At 49.7% G+C, this 18,986-nt stretch overlaps 2 protein-coding genes across 2 annotated transcripts; both read left to right on the forward strand.

The window, feature by feature from the left end:
- Positions 1-7,638: 7,638 nt before the first annotated feature.
- Positions 7,639-10,573, forward strand: CALHM3 (calcium homeostasis modulator 3). Its single transcript, XM_068139265.1, has 3 exons — positions 7,639-7,925; positions 8,813-9,068; positions 10,112-10,573. Exons 1-3 carry the CDS (start codon positions 7,639-7,641, stop codon positions 10,571-10,573), a joined length of 1,005 nt encoding a protein of 334 aa, XP_067995366.1.
- Positions 10,574-13,962: 3,389 nt separating this feature from the next.
- On the forward strand, positions 13,963-16,321 carry CALHM1 (calcium homeostasis modulator 1). Its single transcript, XM_068139216.1, has 2 exons — positions 13,963-14,511; positions 15,854-16,321. The coding sequence occupies exons 1-2, from the start codon at positions 13,963-13,965 to the stop codon at positions 16,319-16,321; spliced, it is 1,017 nt and encodes a 338-aa protein (XP_067995317.1).
- The last annotated feature ends 2,665 nt before the right edge of the window (positions 16,322-18,986 follow it).

Here is an 18,986-nt window from a genome sequence, read left to right on the forward strand (position 1 = left end):
CACACCGTTTAGAGGCATTGCTCCGCTCCCTTCCCAGCTCTGGCTCCTCTGGGTGCAAAGAGTTCTAGATTCCCATTTTTAAAGCCGCTGCTCTACTCTGCACCAGAGTGTTCGGCAGTATCACTGGGTTGATTATTCATCCAGTCAGGTTTGTTCAAGGGAGGAGAGGAGAGGAGAGGAGAGGAGAGGAGAGGAGAGGAGAGGAGAGGAGAGGAGAGGAGAGGAGAGGAGAGGAGAGGAGAGGAGAGGAGAGGAGAGGAGAGGAGAGGAGAGGAGAGGAGAGGAGAGGAGAGGAGAGGAGAGGAGAGGAGAGGAGAGGAGAGGAGAGGAGAGGAGAGGAGAGGAGAGGAGAGGAGAGGAGAGGAGAGGAGAGGAGAGGAGAGGAGAGGAGAGGAGAGGAGAGGAGAGGAGAGGAGAGGAGAGGAGAGGAGAGGAGAGGAGAGGAGAGGAGAGGAGAGGAGAGGAGAGGAGAGGAGAGGAGAGGAGAGGAGAGGAGAGGAGAGGAGAGGAGAGGAGAGGAGAGGAGAGGAGAGGAGAGGAGAGGAGAGGAGAGGAGAGGAGAGGAGAGGAGAGGAGAGGAGAGGAGAGGAGAGGAGAGGAGAGGAGAGGAGAGGAGAGGAGAGGAGAGGAGAGGAGAGGAGAGGAGAGGAGAGGAGAGGAGAGGAGAGGAGAGGAGAGGAGAGGAGAGGAGAGGAGAGGAGAGGAGAGGAGAGGAGAGGAGAGGAGAGGAGAGGAGAGGAGAGGAGAGGAGAGGAGAGGAGAGGAGAGGAGAGGAGAGGAGAGGAGAGGAGAGGAGAGGAGAGGAGAGGAGAGGAGAGGAGAGGAGAGGAGAGGAGAGGAGAGGAGAGGAGAGGAGAGGAGAGGAGAGGAGAGGAGAGGAGAGGGGAGGGGAGGGGAGGGGAGGGGAGGAGAGGAGAGGGGAGGGGAGGAGAGGGGAGGGGAGGAGAGGAGAGGGGAGGGGAGGGGAGGGGAGGGGAGGGGAGGGGAGGGGAGGGGAGGGGAGGGGAGGGGAGGGGAGGGGAGGGGAGGGGAGGGGGGAGGGGAGGGGGGAGGGGAAGGAGGGAGGGAGGGGGAGGGGAGGGGGGAGGGGAGGGGGGGAGGGGAGCGGGGAGGGGAGGGGAGGGGAGGGGGGGAGGGGAGGGGAGAGGGGAGGGGAGGGGAGGGGAGGGGGGGAGGGGAGGGGAGGGGAGGGGAGGGGAGGGGAGGGGAGGGGAGGGGAGGGGAAAAAAAATCTTGGGGGCAGGGGGTCATTGTGACATTTCCTAATAAATTTCTCCATCTTTATAAACTTCTTTAATTTCCGACATGAAAATTAGAGAAATACAGGATCAGTCCTTACAAAATATCTGTGACATTTATCAGTTTGCCTCTGGGGAGCTCATACATCATTCCTGTGCATCCCACAAGTACTAGAATTCAACCATGATCACCATAGTGCAGGTAGGTTCAGGTGAGAACAACATCTGTAGCCACAGCACTCTTTCAAGAAACCTGTGTTATGGATTACATCTTGAAAATTTAAGATTCCTTACCCAGTAACCCAGATCATTACTGCCTGAACTGCTGATAAGAGTGAACAGAAGTGTGACTTCATATATGACATTTGTTCTTAACTGTCAATGTGCAAACACCTGCAAAAATTTTTGAAAGCATGATCAGGAGGTTATTCTAGAAAGCCATAATCCCTGTCACACAAAATTGTATTACCTTACAGCCGTTTCAACATAACAGTCAGAAGAGTGAGAGTAAACCACCCTGTGCATGGGATGTAAGCACTGGCAGCCAATGTCTGCAAGTCACAGAATCACAGAATGTTAGGGGCTGGAAGGGACCTCAAAAGATCATCTAGTCCAACTTTCCCGCCAGAGCAAGATCACCTAGAGTAGGTCACACAGGAATGAACCCAGGTGAATTTGTAATGTCTCAGAGAAAGAAACTCCACAGCCTCTCTGGGCAGCCTGTTCCAGTGTTCTGCCATCCTCACAGTGAAAAAGTTTGTCTCTATGTTTACGTGGAACCTCCTATGCTCCAGCTTGCACCCATTATCTCTTGTCCTGTCATTGGACTTCACTGTGAAGAGCCTGGCTCCATCCTCTCAACATTCACCCTTCACTTATCTATAAACATTTATGAGGTCACCCCTCAGTCTCCTCCAAGCTAAAGAGCCCCAGCTCCCTCAGCCTTTCCTCTAAAGTCAGATGTTCCACTCCCTTAATCATCTTTGTGGCCCTGCACTGGACTCTTTCAAGCAGTTCCCTCATTCACCTGCTCAGCAAGAGCAGCTCTGGATGGTGGCAAAAAACAGGTAGCAGAATCAGTTTTGAGCTGAGACTTATCTGAGAGTCTTTGGTGAATCAATGACATAGTGAAGACAAAAAAATTTGGCTTAAAAGCCATGAATCCAGCCATCAAAGGACTTGTTCTGCTTTCTTATGTAGTCACACTAGACAAGGACTGTGCCAGACCCAAACCTAGCGGCAGCAGAAGGCCAGGGTCATGGCACTGAGACGTGTTTCATCAGTCTCCATTTCCTTTTAAACACCTAAAGGATATCTCTGCAAACCAAAGACAAATTGATCTCTCAAGAAAAGTTTGTTATCAGTGGATTTCAATCTGTAAACTGGGGACTCCTCAGGGCTGGAGCTTAACTTTAAGAGGCTGAGAAAAAATAACAAGAAAAGCTAGTTAAATGTCAGCAGCCTTAAGTCTGCTATCTGGGGCCTGCACCTCTGTTGGAAGATATGTGAGTGTTAGCAAATCAGAAAAGATCTGAAAATCACTGAGCTGAGATATTAAGAGATCAGCCTGATTCCCTAATTCTCCACCTTATTCTCCAATTCATTCTCAAGATGAGAAGAGACTCCATCTTAAATGATCTCGCCGCAGCGTCGGCTCCATGGCAGGCAGATAAATGGCCTTGCAACAAGCAATCTCACTCAGAAATGGTGTCAAGGCTGGGATAAAGCAGAGATCAGGAAACAGGGCTTCCATGTTAGCTGAAATGCTAAATGGTAATAGCCAGGAGAGCAATTTGTAACAAGCTCATAAGAAAAACAACACATAACTAAGCTATATAATTCCTCACTGGCAGTCAGCTGCATGTTGAAGCTTTAATGAAGTTACAAGGCAGAACACAGGAGTATCTAATCTCCAGAGAACTTTATTAGTGAAGACAAACTACATTTCACAATGCTGCTATTATTTTTGCAAGCATCTCATTAATCACATAACAGTCATTACTCATTATTTACTTAGCTTGAGCAGTGTACACAACTGTGCAAAAATACTCAGACTCAGATAGGCTCTGCCCCATGGAGTGCTTTAATTTCTTTCTGCTGCCAGTGGCTATCAGGAGTTTGTGTAGTGTTTGGAAGGAGGAGTTGCTGCCTGTGTCTTCCTTCATGGGTAGCTGAAATGGAAGGTGACTTCTACTGTGAGAAATTGAAGATGCTGGAAGACTTCCAGCTAGCGAGGGGTAAAATTCTCTGTCAGCTTTGCAGAGAAATAAGACAGTGATGCTGCTCCTCTGTCCTCAGCGGGAGCATCCCTTAGTGGGAGATGTGTCCCCAAACTGTCTGGAAAAATGAAAAGCAAAAAAAAGTAACAGAAAACAAAGCTCAGCTGTAGCCTGCTCGTCAAGTGTAAACAGACTCATTGATCTATCTACCTGTGTTTCCAAGGGTCAGCAGCAGGCTCACCTGAACTACAAAGGAACAAGATATTGGGCTGGAGGCACTGTTGCTGGTAAAGGCAATTTATGGTGTTAGTGGCCTTCACTTAAACACAAGATGACATATTTCCCCTCAGCCTTCAAAAAGCATTAACCCTTGTCCTCTGAATTAATATGGCCAGGTAGAATGGGTTTTACAATTCACCAGTTTAGAGGTGCCAAAACCAGACTGGACCACAGTCCTCCCCTGGTGGCTCAAGAGAATGTAGCTGCTCTTATGACACAGGGATGAAGAACACTTACTCATTCTCCCAGCACCTGGTGTGAGGGGTCCGTGTGGAACCACGCTCTACCTCACAAAGAGAAACTGAGGTGGGGAACACACATTGCTCCATACCTACTCCTTGTGGCCACATAGTGCTTAGTTTAATTAAACACTGCACGGCATCCCCACAGGGCAATTAATGAGCCAAGAAATTAGGAAGAAATGGATATTCAGAGCTAAATTAATTTCATAGTTGTCTCCTGCATCTGGGAATGTGCTAGTCCATTTATGCATCCTTTCTCTGTCCCGAAGTGACTCTACAGCCAGCAACAGAGACACATGAAAAAGCAAGGTGATAAGTCAGCCTCCTGCAATGCTGGGAGGACACTCCAACTGCAGCACCTACACAGAACACCTACATCATGCCCTGTGCCCTCAATGTGTCAGCTGAGTGTCAGCTGCTACGCCTTTGCAGATAAATTCCACAACACCTGGAAAACAAGTTCTTTCTCTTCTTTTGCCCTTACATCATCTCAGGAGCAGCTAACCAACCCATGTAACAGCTTTCTAAAAATATCTCACCTGAGGCAGATGTTCAGGGCAGAAAAAACCAACCTGGATAATTAAATAATTTGTCAAAATTACAAACAACTGTAAAAAGTTCCTAATGAGGGAGCCCATCACCATTCACCATTCACACCATGGGCCAGGAATGCTGCTAACAGAGCCCTGTAGCCCCTTCCCTGCTGCTGGGACAAGTGCTTGTGGCAATGGTGTGTTTGCAGCAAGGCAAGCTATGGGATGGGTGGATTGTCTGCTCCTGGACACTGGCTTCCCTAAGGGAAAGAGGGTCCAGTCCCAGCAGAGAAAAGGGAGATCAAAGCATGACAAAGCAACTCATGTTCTCCTTGCAGGGTTTGGGGGAGGCCAGGGAGCAAGCAGGGTTACTGGTACAGCGCTCCCGCCTTTGTCCTTCAGGGATCAACACAACAGTGAGTGTGGAGCTGGTGTCACACACCAAGAGCACAGCCCCAGACACACTGGACCTGCTTTACTGCATCTTTGCTCCCCACCTGAATGTATGTACAAGGCCTTGCTCTGGATATGCACACCCCTGAAGGCATGCATGATGCGTGCACAGGCATCAGTGCTGCCCTAGCACTTCAAGTTAGTACACAAAACTAGCCATACCCTTCTGCTAAATTTGTCCTGTTTTAAATGACCAGACCAAATTTTGGTGATGAGATTTTTTTCCCCAAAGCAAGAGGGACTGATGCCTGTGCTGCATCAAAAGGGCTCTCACCTTTAGAATGAGGCTGTAGCCACCACCCTCTCCATCATTCCAGGCAAAAAGCTCACAGCCAGAATTTTACTCCCATAAAGGAGTGAGGAAGGGCATTACCCTGCCTTTCCCCATGTTCTGCAGTGCTGAGGCAAAATCAAAGGGTTGTCCAACATGGGTATCCAATAGATGTTCTGAGGAACAAAAGTTTCCAGCACAGTTTTAGACATTTGCTGCCAAGGAGCAGCTGCCTTCCTCTGATGATAGGGCCCATGCCCAACAGCCCTGGAGAGCTGCAGGCAGCCTTGTGGCATACTCAGGAGCACAACTACACTGCTTGCAACAGGAAGCAGGTCCCCTTGCAGGAGGAGAGGAGATAAATAATTTTAGTCCTTGTTTCCTCTTTGCTTCACCCTAAGAACTGAGTAATCAGACATGCTTAGTTTTGACATTAATTTTGACCATCTGCCCATGTTTAGCAATTGACTTGCCTCAAGGTTCCTTTATCTCCAGGAAGCTCCCAATGTCTTTTGCTGCAAATTAAGAAACATATCCTTTCTTCTATGATTCCACAACTCTGTGTCTCAGCTCTGAGTTGCTAGTAATATCCCAGATCACAACAAAGTGCAGTAATTACCTTGAGGCATCCTTCACCGACCTCTAACATCCAGGCCAGGCGATTCCATTTGGGAGAATTAAAATTCCCATGTAGCTTGTGCTGTCTAGAGGATGCTTCCTACTGTTTTTACATCTTATTTTTCTGAGCTGTGAGGATCTATTTAGCCTTTACTATTTTTCCCCCCCCCCAGGAAAGCTGGAAAGGAAAACTATTTCTCCAAAGTAATTGTTTTACAGAGAGTGCACAACACTTTCCAAACCTGAGTCAGCACACAAATGAAGCTCTTAAATGAGAAAGCCAACAAGCATAAAAGCAGTTGGAAACTGAGACAGGCTGTATCCTGGCTAAAAATCACCTGCAATGTTCAGCCAGAGGTTCTGATGGCCTGTGAGAGCAAAATGGAGGGTTCCTGATGTCCTGAGGTGGCAAAATGGAAACATTAATGGATTAACCAGAAGTTTTTATTGCAGGTAAAGGAGAGCACAAATATTATGCTTGGTGCCACTGCACTTCATTAAAATAATTGTGCAAGTTGATGTTTATGTCAACGGAGATGACAATGTGGCCCTGTGAGTCCACATGTTGCACACATGCTGTGTGTACCCCTGAGCAGCTGTAGGTACCCCTCCTGACTGCTCCCTTTAGGTGCCATCCCATGAAGGCAATCAGCCCTGCAGTGGAAGCCAGTGTGGGCAGAAACCTCAGCGCTGGCAGGAAGTGTACCTCAGTGGAGGTGGTTCTTCACTTTTCAACCAAACAGGTACATCTATCACCCTTATTTGTTTCCCTTTGCTGAATGAGTGTGGAAACCTGAGCTGAGAAGAAAAAACTGAAAATGTTTTCAGATGAAAGCTGGAGAGACCAAAATGAAGTTGAATACATCAGCGGGGGGAAAGAATGAGCTTCCTTGTGTGGCAATGAGCTGTATTTACCTGTAAAATAAACTTTTTCTAGGAAAAGAAGAATTGCTTCTGGGATATTTAAAATAGATAGAGGATGATAATCCAGTCCCATAGGACAAGTGAACCACCATGCCCTTTGACAGGCAGCAAGAAGGAGCTCCAGTGCAAGGGCCTTGGGCATAGATGTAGGTATGGTACAGATGTCACAGTACAAGTATGATGTGTTGCCCGGTGCAGCGTTTGCCCTGAAGTGTCACTGCAGGCTTTGAAAGCTATCAACTGTCACAACCTCCAGGCTGAAGGAGGCTCATTTTCATAGGGAAATCTGAGCTCCCAGTGGTGTGTCATGCACAGAGCCAGGTATGGATTCCCTTCCTCCCCTCTGCCCTCTCAAAGATGGGGACTGCTTCACCAAAAAGAAACAAAGTGGCAGCAGCAACACCGATGAGCTTATGTGACCGGCTGAGTTTCTATCAGTGAACCACTCCAGTCCTCAATCAGCAGAGAAAGCAGCCCATAAGCATCTGCCAATGGCTTTCTGTTGAGAGCGTCTCCAGGAGGGAGGTACCCAGCACTACCAGTGGCTGTTGCTGCCTGGCACGTGGGACAGCCCTGAAAATGAAAAACAGGGCACAAAAAGCAGCTGCCGGAGGCTGCATCCACCTGCTCACCTAGAAAACTACCAACTGCCCCAGAAGATAAACATTGGGTGAGAGACAGATCTGAGAAAGCTGTGGGCCACAGCAGCTCTCTCCCATCCTCATCTTTCTGCTTCAACTAGCTGCAGGCTGGGCTGTGTCGCCTGCCCTTCAACAGCAGAACAGCAGGTGAAGCGAGGCAGACTGTGCTGGGCAGTCCCAGGGATTTCCCAGGAGAAGGATCTCTGGCCAAAGGAGCAAGATGGAACGTTTCCGGATGATCTTCCAGTACTTCCAGTCCAACACGGAGTCTGTAATGAATGGGATCTGTGGGCTGTTAGCCCTGGCTAGTGTAAAGATCTATACCTCCTTTGACTTCAGCTGCCCCTGTCTGCCCTGGTACAACATGGCATATGGCTTGGGGGTCATGTTCATACCCCCTGTCACCCTCTTCTTCTGTGGCCTCATCCTCAACAGACAGTCCCTGGTGATGCTGGAGGAGTGGAGCCGACCACAGGGGAGCAGAAAGAAGGACCTGGCTGTCATCAGGTGGGGTTTGCACCGGGAACGGCATTCCTCCTTTCACCTCCTGCTTAACTGTCTCATCTTCATAGCTTTGAATCTGCTGGTAATTAATTGCCTTCCAAGCTCAGCTCCAGAGACCTTTACCCACGTGCTGAGAGAGTCAGGGGCACAGTAAATGCATCTACAACAGCAGAAATGAAAGCAGAGCTTCATCCCATCCCAGTGAAGAGTGATAGGAGCTGCTTGACACCAGCAGCTGGATTTGTGCCGCCACTTTGGGACACTGCATTGCTGCCTGCCCTGAGCTCAGGAAGGGTTCCTTCTGAGGCTTATCTATGCAAAAAGATGAGACATTCCCACTTAAATATGTAGGAAGAGCAGCATTTCCATCAGTCATTCTTTATCAATAGCCTTGTGGTTTCCCTCCCTTCAGCTGAGTTTTTACTGATTTACACTGGTAGAGGGGAGAGAAGAGTTACATTCAATCTGTTACATAGAAAGTTTTACCCAGCACACAAGCTGGCAAGGAGTGAGACAAGAAAGGCTGCAGAAGAAAAGTGATTTTCCACGTAGAAACTAAGCTGATGAGGAAAGTGAATGTAGAAGACAAGTGAAAGCTGACAAAGATTTGTCCATGGGATACATAAGTATACAATCAAAGCAAGTACTTAATGTGACTGCCCTGGATTGACTGCGGGCAGCACACAGAGCACTGCTGCACGCTGGTACAGATCACTGGGAGGCAGCATCATTCCAGAACAGAAGAGGTGTTAGCTGCAGCAATGCTGGTGACAGTCCTGCAAGTCAGCTCCTTGGCTCCAGGAGGGCTGCTTGGCACAGGACAGCCTGCATCCATCAAGGATCTGGATGAGAGCTCCCAGCATTTACCAACTCTTTCTCTCCCGCCCCAGGTACATGTGTTCCTCTATCATGCAGCGAGCCATGGTTGCCCCTATCGTCTGGATCATAGTCACCCTCCTGGATGGCAAGTGCCTGATCTGTGCTTTCAGTGGCTCTGTGGATCCTGAGAAGTTTGTGGGCTTTGCCAACACAACCCCAGTGCAGGTGCAGCAGCTGCTAGCCAAGGTGCCCTGCAAGGACGATGAGCTCATGAGAAACAACACATCCCGCAAGGCAGTGTCCAGGTACCTGCGCTGCTGGTCCCAGGTAGGTCACTCCAGCAGAGCCCCCTGCGTGGGTGATGTGCCCAGGGCACGTGTCATCTGCTCCTGCCCTTCCTGAATTTGTCATAGCTTCACTATGTTCAGGCTAGAAGCAAGAGGGGCTTCTTTATGCCCCTAAATGTTGCCATCCTCAGCGATACCTCCATAGTCACTCAGGTGGGGAAAAGAAAGGAAATAAAGGATGGATTAATTGACAGAACTTTGTTTTTAGAAGAACCAGTAACTTAGAATCCCAGAATTGTCAGGGTTGGAAAGGACCTCAAGGATCATCTAGGTCAAACCCCCCTGCCATGGGCAGGGACACCTCACACTAGATCTGGATAAATTCAGATAATAAAAAGCAGGCTGCAAGGAATACAGGAGTCTCCTAAGCCTCTCTCCAGCGTTAGAAGATAGGACCTGCTGTTTTAAGTTCAGTGCAGGTGGAGGCAGACCATAGCAGCTTGGCTCAGAAGCAATAGAACAGGACTCGATGGGGAGTGGAGCGCTGGCTGGCCTCTGCTCTTGGTACAGGAGATCTAGGTCAGGAAAACCTGTGGGAGGGCGTTGAAAACAAGCCCTTCCTTCTTACCGAAGGGACCTGCAGGTAGTCTGGGCCATCTTCACTCTGCTGCAGGGACTCCCTGGCCCTGAAGCCAGGGTAGGTAGCAAATGAAGATCTCACTGGAGGCAAATGAAGATCTCACTGGAGACAAATGAGCCAAAGGAGAGCACTTAAATCCCCTTCCCCTGGGGTGCTCTCGTGCTCAAAGCAAATGCCTGGCTGCTCCAGGCTATCTCCGCGAACAGTTATCCTAATGAGCTATTGATGCACAGAAAAATGTCTCATGTTCACTGGGAGGAGATTATATGGACCCACGGAGTGCAGTTTGATCATGCTGGATTTCAGAGACAGATCAAGGAGAGGAGTCCCGATGCGCCATGTCTCACCTCCAGCCACACAAATTCCCCATCTCAGTCAAACAGTTCGTGCCTGTACTTGTGCCTGTCTTGCTCCTGTTCCACTGATTATTTCTTGCCACTCAGGCACTCGGCTGGAGCATTTTGTTGATCCTTATGGTAGCAGCTTTCCTCGCCCGCTGGCTCAGACCTTGCTTCAACCAGGTCACCCTCCTGCAGGCACGTCACTGGAGCAACTACATTGACATCGAGCAAAAGATTTTTGAGGAAACCTGCTGTGAGCACAGCCGGCAATTTGCTCACAAATGCATCCTCCACTTCTTCGAAAGCATGCGGCAGGAGATCAAACAGCACAGCTTCAGATTGCCTAGGGAGGGAGAGGGGGCTGAAAGAAAGGAAGATCTTCTCTGGGGCCTTACAAATCAGGACGAGGTGAATAAACTTCTGAAAATGTGGTATTATCAGAAACCTCCCTTGAATGTCGGTCAGGTGACCCACAGGCACCCCCTGGGGCAAGAGAGATCCTCTCTGCCCTGGGCAGACAGCCCAGGTACCCAGCCCAAACTCCCCCAGCACACCAACGTGTAAAGGGGGCTTTGTCCTGCAGACACTGAAAAGGCACTGCCATGCCTCTGCACAAAGCAAGGACCAGCAGTCAAATGACAGTGGTCCTCACATCTTTCTCCAAAACCCCAACCTCAAAGGCTCTGCTCCAATGTGTGCCCACCAACACCTCCAAAATAAACCAGTTTTGAAGATCCAAAGGTCCCAGATGCAGTTTCTGCTACTGACACTTCTTAACCAAGGGTTCTGTGTGGTACTACTGAGCACGGGAATTGGGCCATGGAAAGGAAACACTGACTGCCTGAGAAGTCTGAACAAATACTTTAAACACTTCCCTGGCAGATTTTAGTACAGGTTGATCTATCCAGATCAACTTCACAGTGCGCAGGTGGGCATTTCCATCCTCAGTTTCAGAACTGTCTGAATGTAACCTTATCACTGAGTCTCTAATGTTAATTAATTTCTCACCTGCCTTTTCCCAGGCCTTGCTGTAGATGGTGCCAGCCAAGATGCTGGCTTGACTGATATTTCTGTGCAGCTTTACTGCTTTGATGCATTAAACTCTTTACTGCAAATGAACCCAGTACAGACACATATATTCATCAAGGCTGAGGCTCACACTGATGCCCATTTTTATCCCTGGGAGTGAGGGGTGCAAGGTGGAGGGGTTGTGAGGGGGAAGGGATGAAGAAGAAATGTCTCCTCAGCCATGCATGGGTAGATGGGGCAAGCAGGGCCTTCAGGAGGAAAGAAAAGGATAGGAAAAGGGCAAAGAAACCTCTCACCACCTTGAGAGTAAATCCAAACTGGGGGGGCAAATTTGAAATGTGTTAATCCCCAAAATTAACTTGCCAAGCTGCTGAGAGATGGGCCATGTCCTCTCCAAGATGTTCGTGTGCACAGACTCAGAGAGGAAGGAGATGCTTAGAAAAACAAGGACAGGCAAAATAATTCCATGGTCCACCTGTGGGTAGCTGCACCCCTCTGGCAAGGAGCTGCAGGGTACAGAGGGATGGGCTGCAGAGCTTTCCTCATTTGCAGAGCAAAATCAGCTTTGGCTGAATCTCTGATGAGCTCCCCTGGACATGCTTAGAGAAGGCAAAAAGCCAGCTGTGACCTGTGCTCCTTAGGAATAACACAGTGGTCTTTCCAGGGGCCCTTTAGGTTCAGGGAGCTTTTGAGCTCCCTTTTGAAATCAGCATTGCATTTTGAATTTCATCTATGGCTTACTTTTATCAGATATAATATCACAAATCTCAAGGTGAGATTCCGTTTGGACTCTCCACTCCAGTGCTAGTCAAATCAGCTATTTTCCTAACCAGCTCAGAGTAGAGGTCTGCAGCTCCCCTTTGCATGCTGCTTTCCATGTTCTCAGGTTTTAAGTCATGCCAAAGTGGCCACAAAATACAAAATGTAAAATAGAGGAAGAGGAACAGCTCTGTTATCTGTATCACAAGGGAGAAAACCAGAACATTTAAGGGAGCAACCACAGACTTTTGCAGATCTCCAAAGGCTCACACACTGCTGAGAAGGTCAGTCTGGTCAAGAAGTAGCTCCAGTTGGATGTTCACCCCTCCCAGCCTCCCCACTCTCCATGCTGTGACCCCCTTTGAAGCAACAGAACTCTTCTCCATTGTGGAAAAGAGTGTCTGTCCCCCATGATGGGACAAGAGACAACAGGTACAAACCCAAAATGCAGGAAATTCCATTTAAAAAAAAGAAAACACTTCTTCATTTTGAGGGTGGTGGAACAGGCTGTCCAGAGAGTTGTGATACCTCCATTCATGGAGATATTCACAACTCTATTAAATGTGTCCCTGAGCATGCTTCGAGCCCAGGGAAGGGAGGGTGGTGCATTTCTGAAGGGCTTGGGTGCACTTTGCTATGAATGACAGCAATGGAGACTGAATGACTTCCTCACAGCCACCTCCTGTGAGTATAATCCCAACTCCCTGTTAAATTTGGAATGTGTAGGAACTGAGAATCCAAGGAGGGTATGTAAATTCCTCCAGTGAACTCCTTGGCCCAAGGGCAGCTGCTGTTCCCTGAGGGACTGTGTTTCCCAGCAGTACCAGATCACCTGCAGGCGTGAACTGTACAGAACTCTTCTAGACCAACAGAACAGCAGGTACCAGCAGCCCCTGGGGCTGAGGGTGTATTGAAGCTGCCACTCCTCTAAAGATCACTTGAACCCTCCCTGAAGGGCAGAGCAAGGACTGCCTGAGCCAGCAATGTGCATCCATTTAGTGGGAGGGGCTGGGGCAGGGGCTGGAATTCAGCTATATGCCTTGACCTGAAGCTAAGATGTCTAAGGGTACATTTCCTTTGCAACCAGTGCTCAATGAAAGCGGGTAAAAAGAAGAAATGCCAGGGATAAATCTGAATCTCAGAGATTTGATGAGCAGGAAGCATCTCCTGAGAAAGCAGAGGTATCCATTCAGGGCTCAGAGGGTCTCAGCAAGATCCACCTGTGAAGAACAGTGCATCCTTCTTGTCCCTGTCCCTGCAGCCTTCTCTCTTTTCTATGCCTATTTTTCTCCATCTCCAAAGCCAGGAAAAGCATTATGTGCCTCTGGATGTTTCCAGATTATGCCAGTGAGGGTTTAGCAAGCCCTGTCAGCACAGGGCAGTGAAAATCAGGTAGATGCATGTGTCATCTTTTAAGTCTGGATGAAATGTGGATGTTTACAGGACAGAGGAGAACCACTAACAGACCTCAGCAATACAGGTACAACACATCGAAGCACTGAGAGCTTTACCCTCCTTCCTCTGCCTTTTCTTTTCTCTTCTCTGCCCTCTGCAGAATAATACAGGTACAGAGCACGTACAGAGGAGGAGGCTGGAAGACCAGCAACGTGCATTAGATCCTACTGGGGCAGTGTAGACATGGGGGGAGGGGGGAAGGTCTGACGTCCTGCTTTTCTGTGTGTGCCAGCACCACAGAGGTGGCACATCCTGTTCAGTCATGGGAGGAGCACCCAGCTCCTGCATTTGCAAACAGGTTCACAGAGGTTCTCTCTGCCCAGAGCATAGATTGCTCGGGGGGCAGCACCTTCATGGTAACTCCTACACCCTGCATCCAAGAACACTGGTGGATGGGAGACCACAGAAATGGGGAAGTGGAGAACACAACCAGGTTTAGCAAATCAGAAACGATCCAGGTCCCACAGACCCAAAGATGAGCAGGAGGAAGCAAACTCTGAACTTTCGTAAGCAGCAAAATCAGCAGGAAAAACAAAAGGGGGATTTAATTTCCTGCTTTAAATACTGAGGCTGAAAGAGTGCATGTTTGAAACAATTAACTGCACAGAGACTTGTGGATGCCCATCATTGAAGAGGGGGGGCTGAAAGAATGAAGTAAACTGAAGCCACAGTTTGGACCCTGGTGGGGGAAGGAATCACTTCAAAGGAAGATGGACAAGTTTCGGATGATCTTTCAGTTCCTCCAGTCCAACCAAGAGTCCTTCATGAATGGCATATGTGGAATCATGGCCCTCGCCAGTGCCCAGATGTACTCAGCCTTTGATTTCAACTGCCCCTGCCTGCCACACTACAACCTGGCCTATGGGCTGGGCATCCTCCTGGTGCCCCCTTTCATCTTGTTCCTGCTGGGCTTTGTGCTGAACAACAATGTCTCCATGTTGGCAGAGGAGTGGAGGCGGCCTCGGGGCCACAGAGGGAAAGACCCTGCCGTCCTGCGCTACATGTTCTGCTCCATGGCACAGCGAGCCATGATCGCTCCAGTGGTCTGGGTCTCGGTGACACTGCTGGATGGTAAGTGCATCACTTGTGCCTTCTGCACCTCGGTGCCTGTTGAGACCCTGGGCAACACCAGCCACCCTGGCTTCTCCCAAGGGGAGATGAAGCGAGTCCTCGCCCGCATCCCTTGCAAGGAGATCTACGATGGACAGGAGCTCATTGCCAATGAAGTGGCTGTCAGGTACCTGCGCTGCATCTCGCAGGTAAGAGACGCTGTGGCCATGCCCTCAGTGGTGGTCTCTGGTTAGGTGTTGCTAGCCTTAGCTCTTTTCTCAAGGGAATCTCTTTGTTAAAATCAAGATGCAGGAGGAGAGACTGGCAATTTTTCAGGGCTGCCAGGTGTTCAGACTCAGCTCCAGGGAATTATGCCTCCAGTGTGGTGAGAAGACTGAAGCCTTAGGTCATCCTGATAATTAGGTTCCCTTTTCTGGGTAGCCTGGGGCTGCCAGGCAGCTGTATTCAGAGACTTAGTTAAAGCAAATTCAGAAGGGGCTGACATCAATGTCACCTGGTGGCTGGTGAGCTGTCGCCCCCCATAACCCACCATTTGCCTGTGGCTGCTCTTGCTGCTTATTATAAAATATACAAGTGGCAGACTGATAACCTTCTATGCCACTTGCCTCTGCCACTTGCATGAAAACAGTCAGTGTGTATATTAACCATCCCAGAGAACCACAAATGAAGAATTGCCACTAATGGCTTCTCCTGTGCTTAATTATTTCCAAGTCCTCTGCTTCTGGCAACGTTGGAGACAGGATGGCCCAGCTCACTCTAGTCACTCGTGTACTTCTGTATGAAAGCAGGAATTATTACAACCAGTTTAATAAAAATGGAGCCCCACGGACTTTTCCAAAGACACAAAGCAGATTTTCCTGGGCAGACCCCAATTACTAGCTGCTGGGAAGCACTGGGAGCTGTAATCCAAGAGGTGCCATGTAGATACCCACCTCCCAGGTGCTCTTTTAGGGAGCTGCATTTACAGTGTGGTTCACCCTCACAAGCTCTGCCTGCACACTGGTGGCAGCCTGAGCTGAGGCACACCAGTCCTGCCTTTACTCTCATCTCACTTTTCCTGTCAGACCCCATTAACAGGGGAGCCTGTCAACTCTGCTCACCCATGATAGATGTTACTAACTCCAACAGCCCAGGAAAAAGGTTAGACAGCGGCATTAACCCAGGGAGTATCTGGAACAACATTAGCTGCAAGTCAGAGAACACAGAATATGTTAGATTCAGATGAGGCATGGTCATATGGTAGGCAGCACCAAGAAAGGGATGGGTGCAGGACTCGGGTGTTATTTATGGTCACTGCCTGTTGAGGCCATACCCAGTGAGAAGCAGAGAGGTGCTGCCTATGTGGGTGCACTGAAGAAGATTTCAGGGTCTCCTTGTCCAGCTCTGCAATGTAAATGCACCCAAATACCAAACAGCCCAAAGTGTATTCATAGCCTGAGGTGCTCCTGTCACCTGGTGGGAAGTGCTAGGCACACCAGGTGCATTCTATGCCTGCCTGTGATGAGTTCAGTTCCCTCCTCATCCCTCCAGGCTCTGGGCTGGTGCTTTGTGCTACTGATGACCACACTGGCTTTCTTGGTTAGATTGCTTCGGCCCTGCTTCACTCAAGCCATCTTCCTGAAGAGCAGGTACTGGTCCCACTACATCGACATTGAGCGCAAGCTGTTCGATGAAACATGCACGGAGCACGCCAGGACCTTTGCCAGGGTCTGCATCCAGCAGTTCTTCGAGGGCATGAGCACAGACCTGGCGGCTGCTCACTGCCACCCACCCAGGAAAACGCCTGCAGATGCTGGTGAAGCTGTTGAGAAGCTCTTGGGTATCACTGACCAGAGCACCATGAACTCAGTCCTCAAGAGCTGGCACAGATGCAAGCCCCCACTGCACCTCCACCAGCCTGCACTCCCCAGCAGCAATGGCTGGGCACAGGAAGAGCGCCCCCCTGCACACTCCCCTGTGCCCCGAAGGGAGATGGCTGCCTACTACAGCCGGGTGTGAGGGGCCACAGGGCTGTGAAGAAGCAGAGCTGCACTTCTGGGAGAGGGGCTGGCAGAGAGGGTGGCCAGGTGGGTGTCTGAGCCTGACAGAGGTGAGGCCCAGTGCCATGAGGGCTGCAGGGGGACAGAAACCCAAATGGTTCACTGCTGCCAGTGCAATCCTATAGCACTGGTAATTCAAGCAGCAAGTTTTGTGATGAGTTGCACAGCTACCCAAGGTCATGATGGACAAGTCCCAGAAATGCTGAAGGGCACAAGGTGGGAGCTGGACAGACATGCCATGTGTCCCGCAGAACCAAGCACCAGATTTGTATTGTTGCCAAGGCAGACACTACCAGATGTGCAAACTTTCCTTTCTTTTACCACCTGCTCAGCACTGGGTAGAAAGTGGGTTTAGGCAGTATTAAAAATCTCCTGGTTGGAAACAAGTTGGGGGTGCCTCTTTCTCATGCCAACCTATGAAACCCAAAAGGTCTCCCCATTACCCCTTCACACACTACATCCTCACAGACACATATAGCTTCCAGACCTAGAAAAGATTTGAAGTACATCTCACCCAAGCAACAATCTAATGAAGGGACATCTCATATTGCATTACACCTGAGGGGAACAGCATGGTTCATGTCACAGGCCACAAATTTGCTGCAGCACAGTTTGTTCTTGCAGTTTTACCTAGATTCCTCCCTGACACACGTTCAGAACCCATCTGTGTGTGGGTTTAAAGAGTCAAATAAATAATTCAGGCTTCAAGCTCTGCTCTCAGGCACAAGGGCTTATAAAAGCTATTTACAAAAGCTGTTGGTGTTTCTTTATTTGAATGCAACAAAAAGGACTGAGAGGCCCCTGAGCCAAGCCCAGGGTTCTGAAGCCACATAAGTCAGTGTTCTGTGAGCACTCAATGGACAGTGCTAAGCCAGCCCTGGCCCTCAGAGAAGCTAGGGAGGTGCAGCTGAGCCTAAGCAATACCAGGTGCTGCCCATTTCCATAGAAACAGAGGATGACAGGATGCAGGCTCCTGAAGTGACTATGGAAATCACAGCCTGGAAGAGTGTTCCCTGGTGGCCCTGATTTTATTACCAGCATGCAGAAGGAGAATCCCTTTTCCAGAGACAAGCTTTACTCCCTTTTGAAACGCTCATCCCCTTGAAATTTCTGCTGCTGCGTTCTTGTTCAAACAAACTCATTATGGCTGACTGGTAACTGAGGTGACTGCCGTTTGCATAAACCTTAATTACCAGTGTGTAACTCCACAGAGGCTGTGGGGAGAGAACAAAGGACCAAAAGGACGAGGAAATTCTCCAAGCTGCTGTTGAGAGTGCCTTAGCAAGCCTGTAGTCAAGGGCAGGCTGAATCTGGCTGACTCCCAGGACAAAGGAGCGTGACACAGATTTATCATTATCTTCACACCCCAAACACTAATTAAGGCATCTGCCCAGAAATTAATAGGTAAGGTACAAAACCTGATTTACAAAGCAAAGGAGATTAAAAGACACAGGAGGTTTCCACTCCTATTATTTGCAGTTCAGTGCTGTTAATGGCTCACTGAGAAAGGTGCGGTTGGAGTCCCCACAACGGTGAGCAGCACACGCAGGGCGAGCAGGTTCCCCACAGCAGAGACATTAAGGTACTAAAAAAAAAAAAAAAAAGAAAGAAAAAGGATACATCTGCAAAGAGAAGCTTTTGGACTTTTGAGATTTTTAGGAGCAGAGCTCTGCCTCTACTCAGCAGTTTCAGTAGTTGCAGAGAGTCCTCAGAGTGCAGGCAGGCTCCTGTCTCTTTGGGGACACAGTTCATGGCCTCAGGGAGAAGATGCTTTGCAATGCAACTGGACATGGCCTCGGGAATTTCAGCTGGGCTGCAGTCCCGGTGCAAAGGCTGGTTAGCAGGAGTGCCCCAGGCACAGAGGGAGCCCCAGGGAGTCCCAGCCAATCCAGGAGGGAGGGGAGCCAGCCCCAGGCAGGCACAGAGGTGTGGGAGTGCCAAGGGGTGCGCTGCGCCCAGATACTTAGGAGCTGCAAAAACCCGTCTACAGAGCCCACATCTCGGAGTAAGGAGCACTGGGTCAAAAAATCCCGACTGAACTGCCAACTCTGGGTTGAGCCTAGCTTTGCTCCGGGCAGAGGGGAACGTGGGTGTTGCTGAAGATTTGCCTGTGCTGAAGACATCCTCTGGGGAGGGCTGAGTTTAACCTCATGGACATGGCGACAAGGAGGCTGGGAAAGGAGGACGGGGGCCTCTGGCTTCTGCAACAGGCTGGGTGGGGACTAATCAAGGGATAGATAGCAGAGGAGAGCGATGCAAGGAGAAAGTCAGATCTCCTCGTCTGCCTAGCAGCTGTCGTTCTGCAGAGGAAGCAGCGAGCGGAAAAGCAGAATTGGACAGGAATGCACCGCACTTGCCAGATCATGGGCTGTGCCCAGCCCCACACGCACGGCCAGCCCTCAGCACCCCTCACGGCAGCCCCGCTGCTCCATCTCGGTGAAACCCGAGTGTACTGCAGAGTTCATGATGGCTGGTTCCTGCTTCTGAAAATTTCAGCCAGGCTAGTATCTCCCCTGCTCAGCCGGCTCCCATGCACAAAAGCAATCATTCCTGCCCCTTTAAGTGGGACCAAGGGCTTCTCCACACTGCTCCTCTCTGCCAAGGGTGGCTCTGGTCTCCTGAGC

The sequence above is a fragment of the Melanerpes formicivorus genome, unplaced genomic scaffold (assembly GCF_026170545.1).
Source record: "Melanerpes formicivorus ecotype bairdi unplaced genomic scaffold, bMelFor1.0.p_v2 SCAF_6, whole genome shotgun sequence".
Taxonomy (NCBI): Eukaryota; Metazoa; Chordata; class Aves; order Piciformes; family Picidae; genus Melanerpes; species Melanerpes formicivorus.

Coding starts and splice junctions, on each gene's coding strand:
- CALHM1 (XM_068139216.1), top strand. CDS start 13,963: ATGGACAAGTTTCGGATGATCTTTCAGTTCCTCCAGTCCAACCAAGAG. Junction 14,512..15,853: donor ACCTGCGCTGCATCTCGCAG/GTAAGAGACGCT, acceptor TCATCCCTCCAG/GCTCTGGGCTGGTGCTTTGT.
- CALHM3 (XM_068139265.1), top strand. CDS start 7,639: ATGGAACGTTTCCGGATGATCTTCCAGTACTTCCAGTCCAACACGGAG. Junction 7,926..8,812: donor AAGGACCTGGCTGTCATCAG/GTGGGGTTTGCA, acceptor CTCCCGCCCCAG/GTACATGTGTTCCTCTATCA. Junction 9,069..10,111: donor ACCTGCGCTGCTGGTCCCAG/GTAGGTCACTCC, acceptor CTTGCCACTCAG/GCACTCGGCTGGAGCATTTT.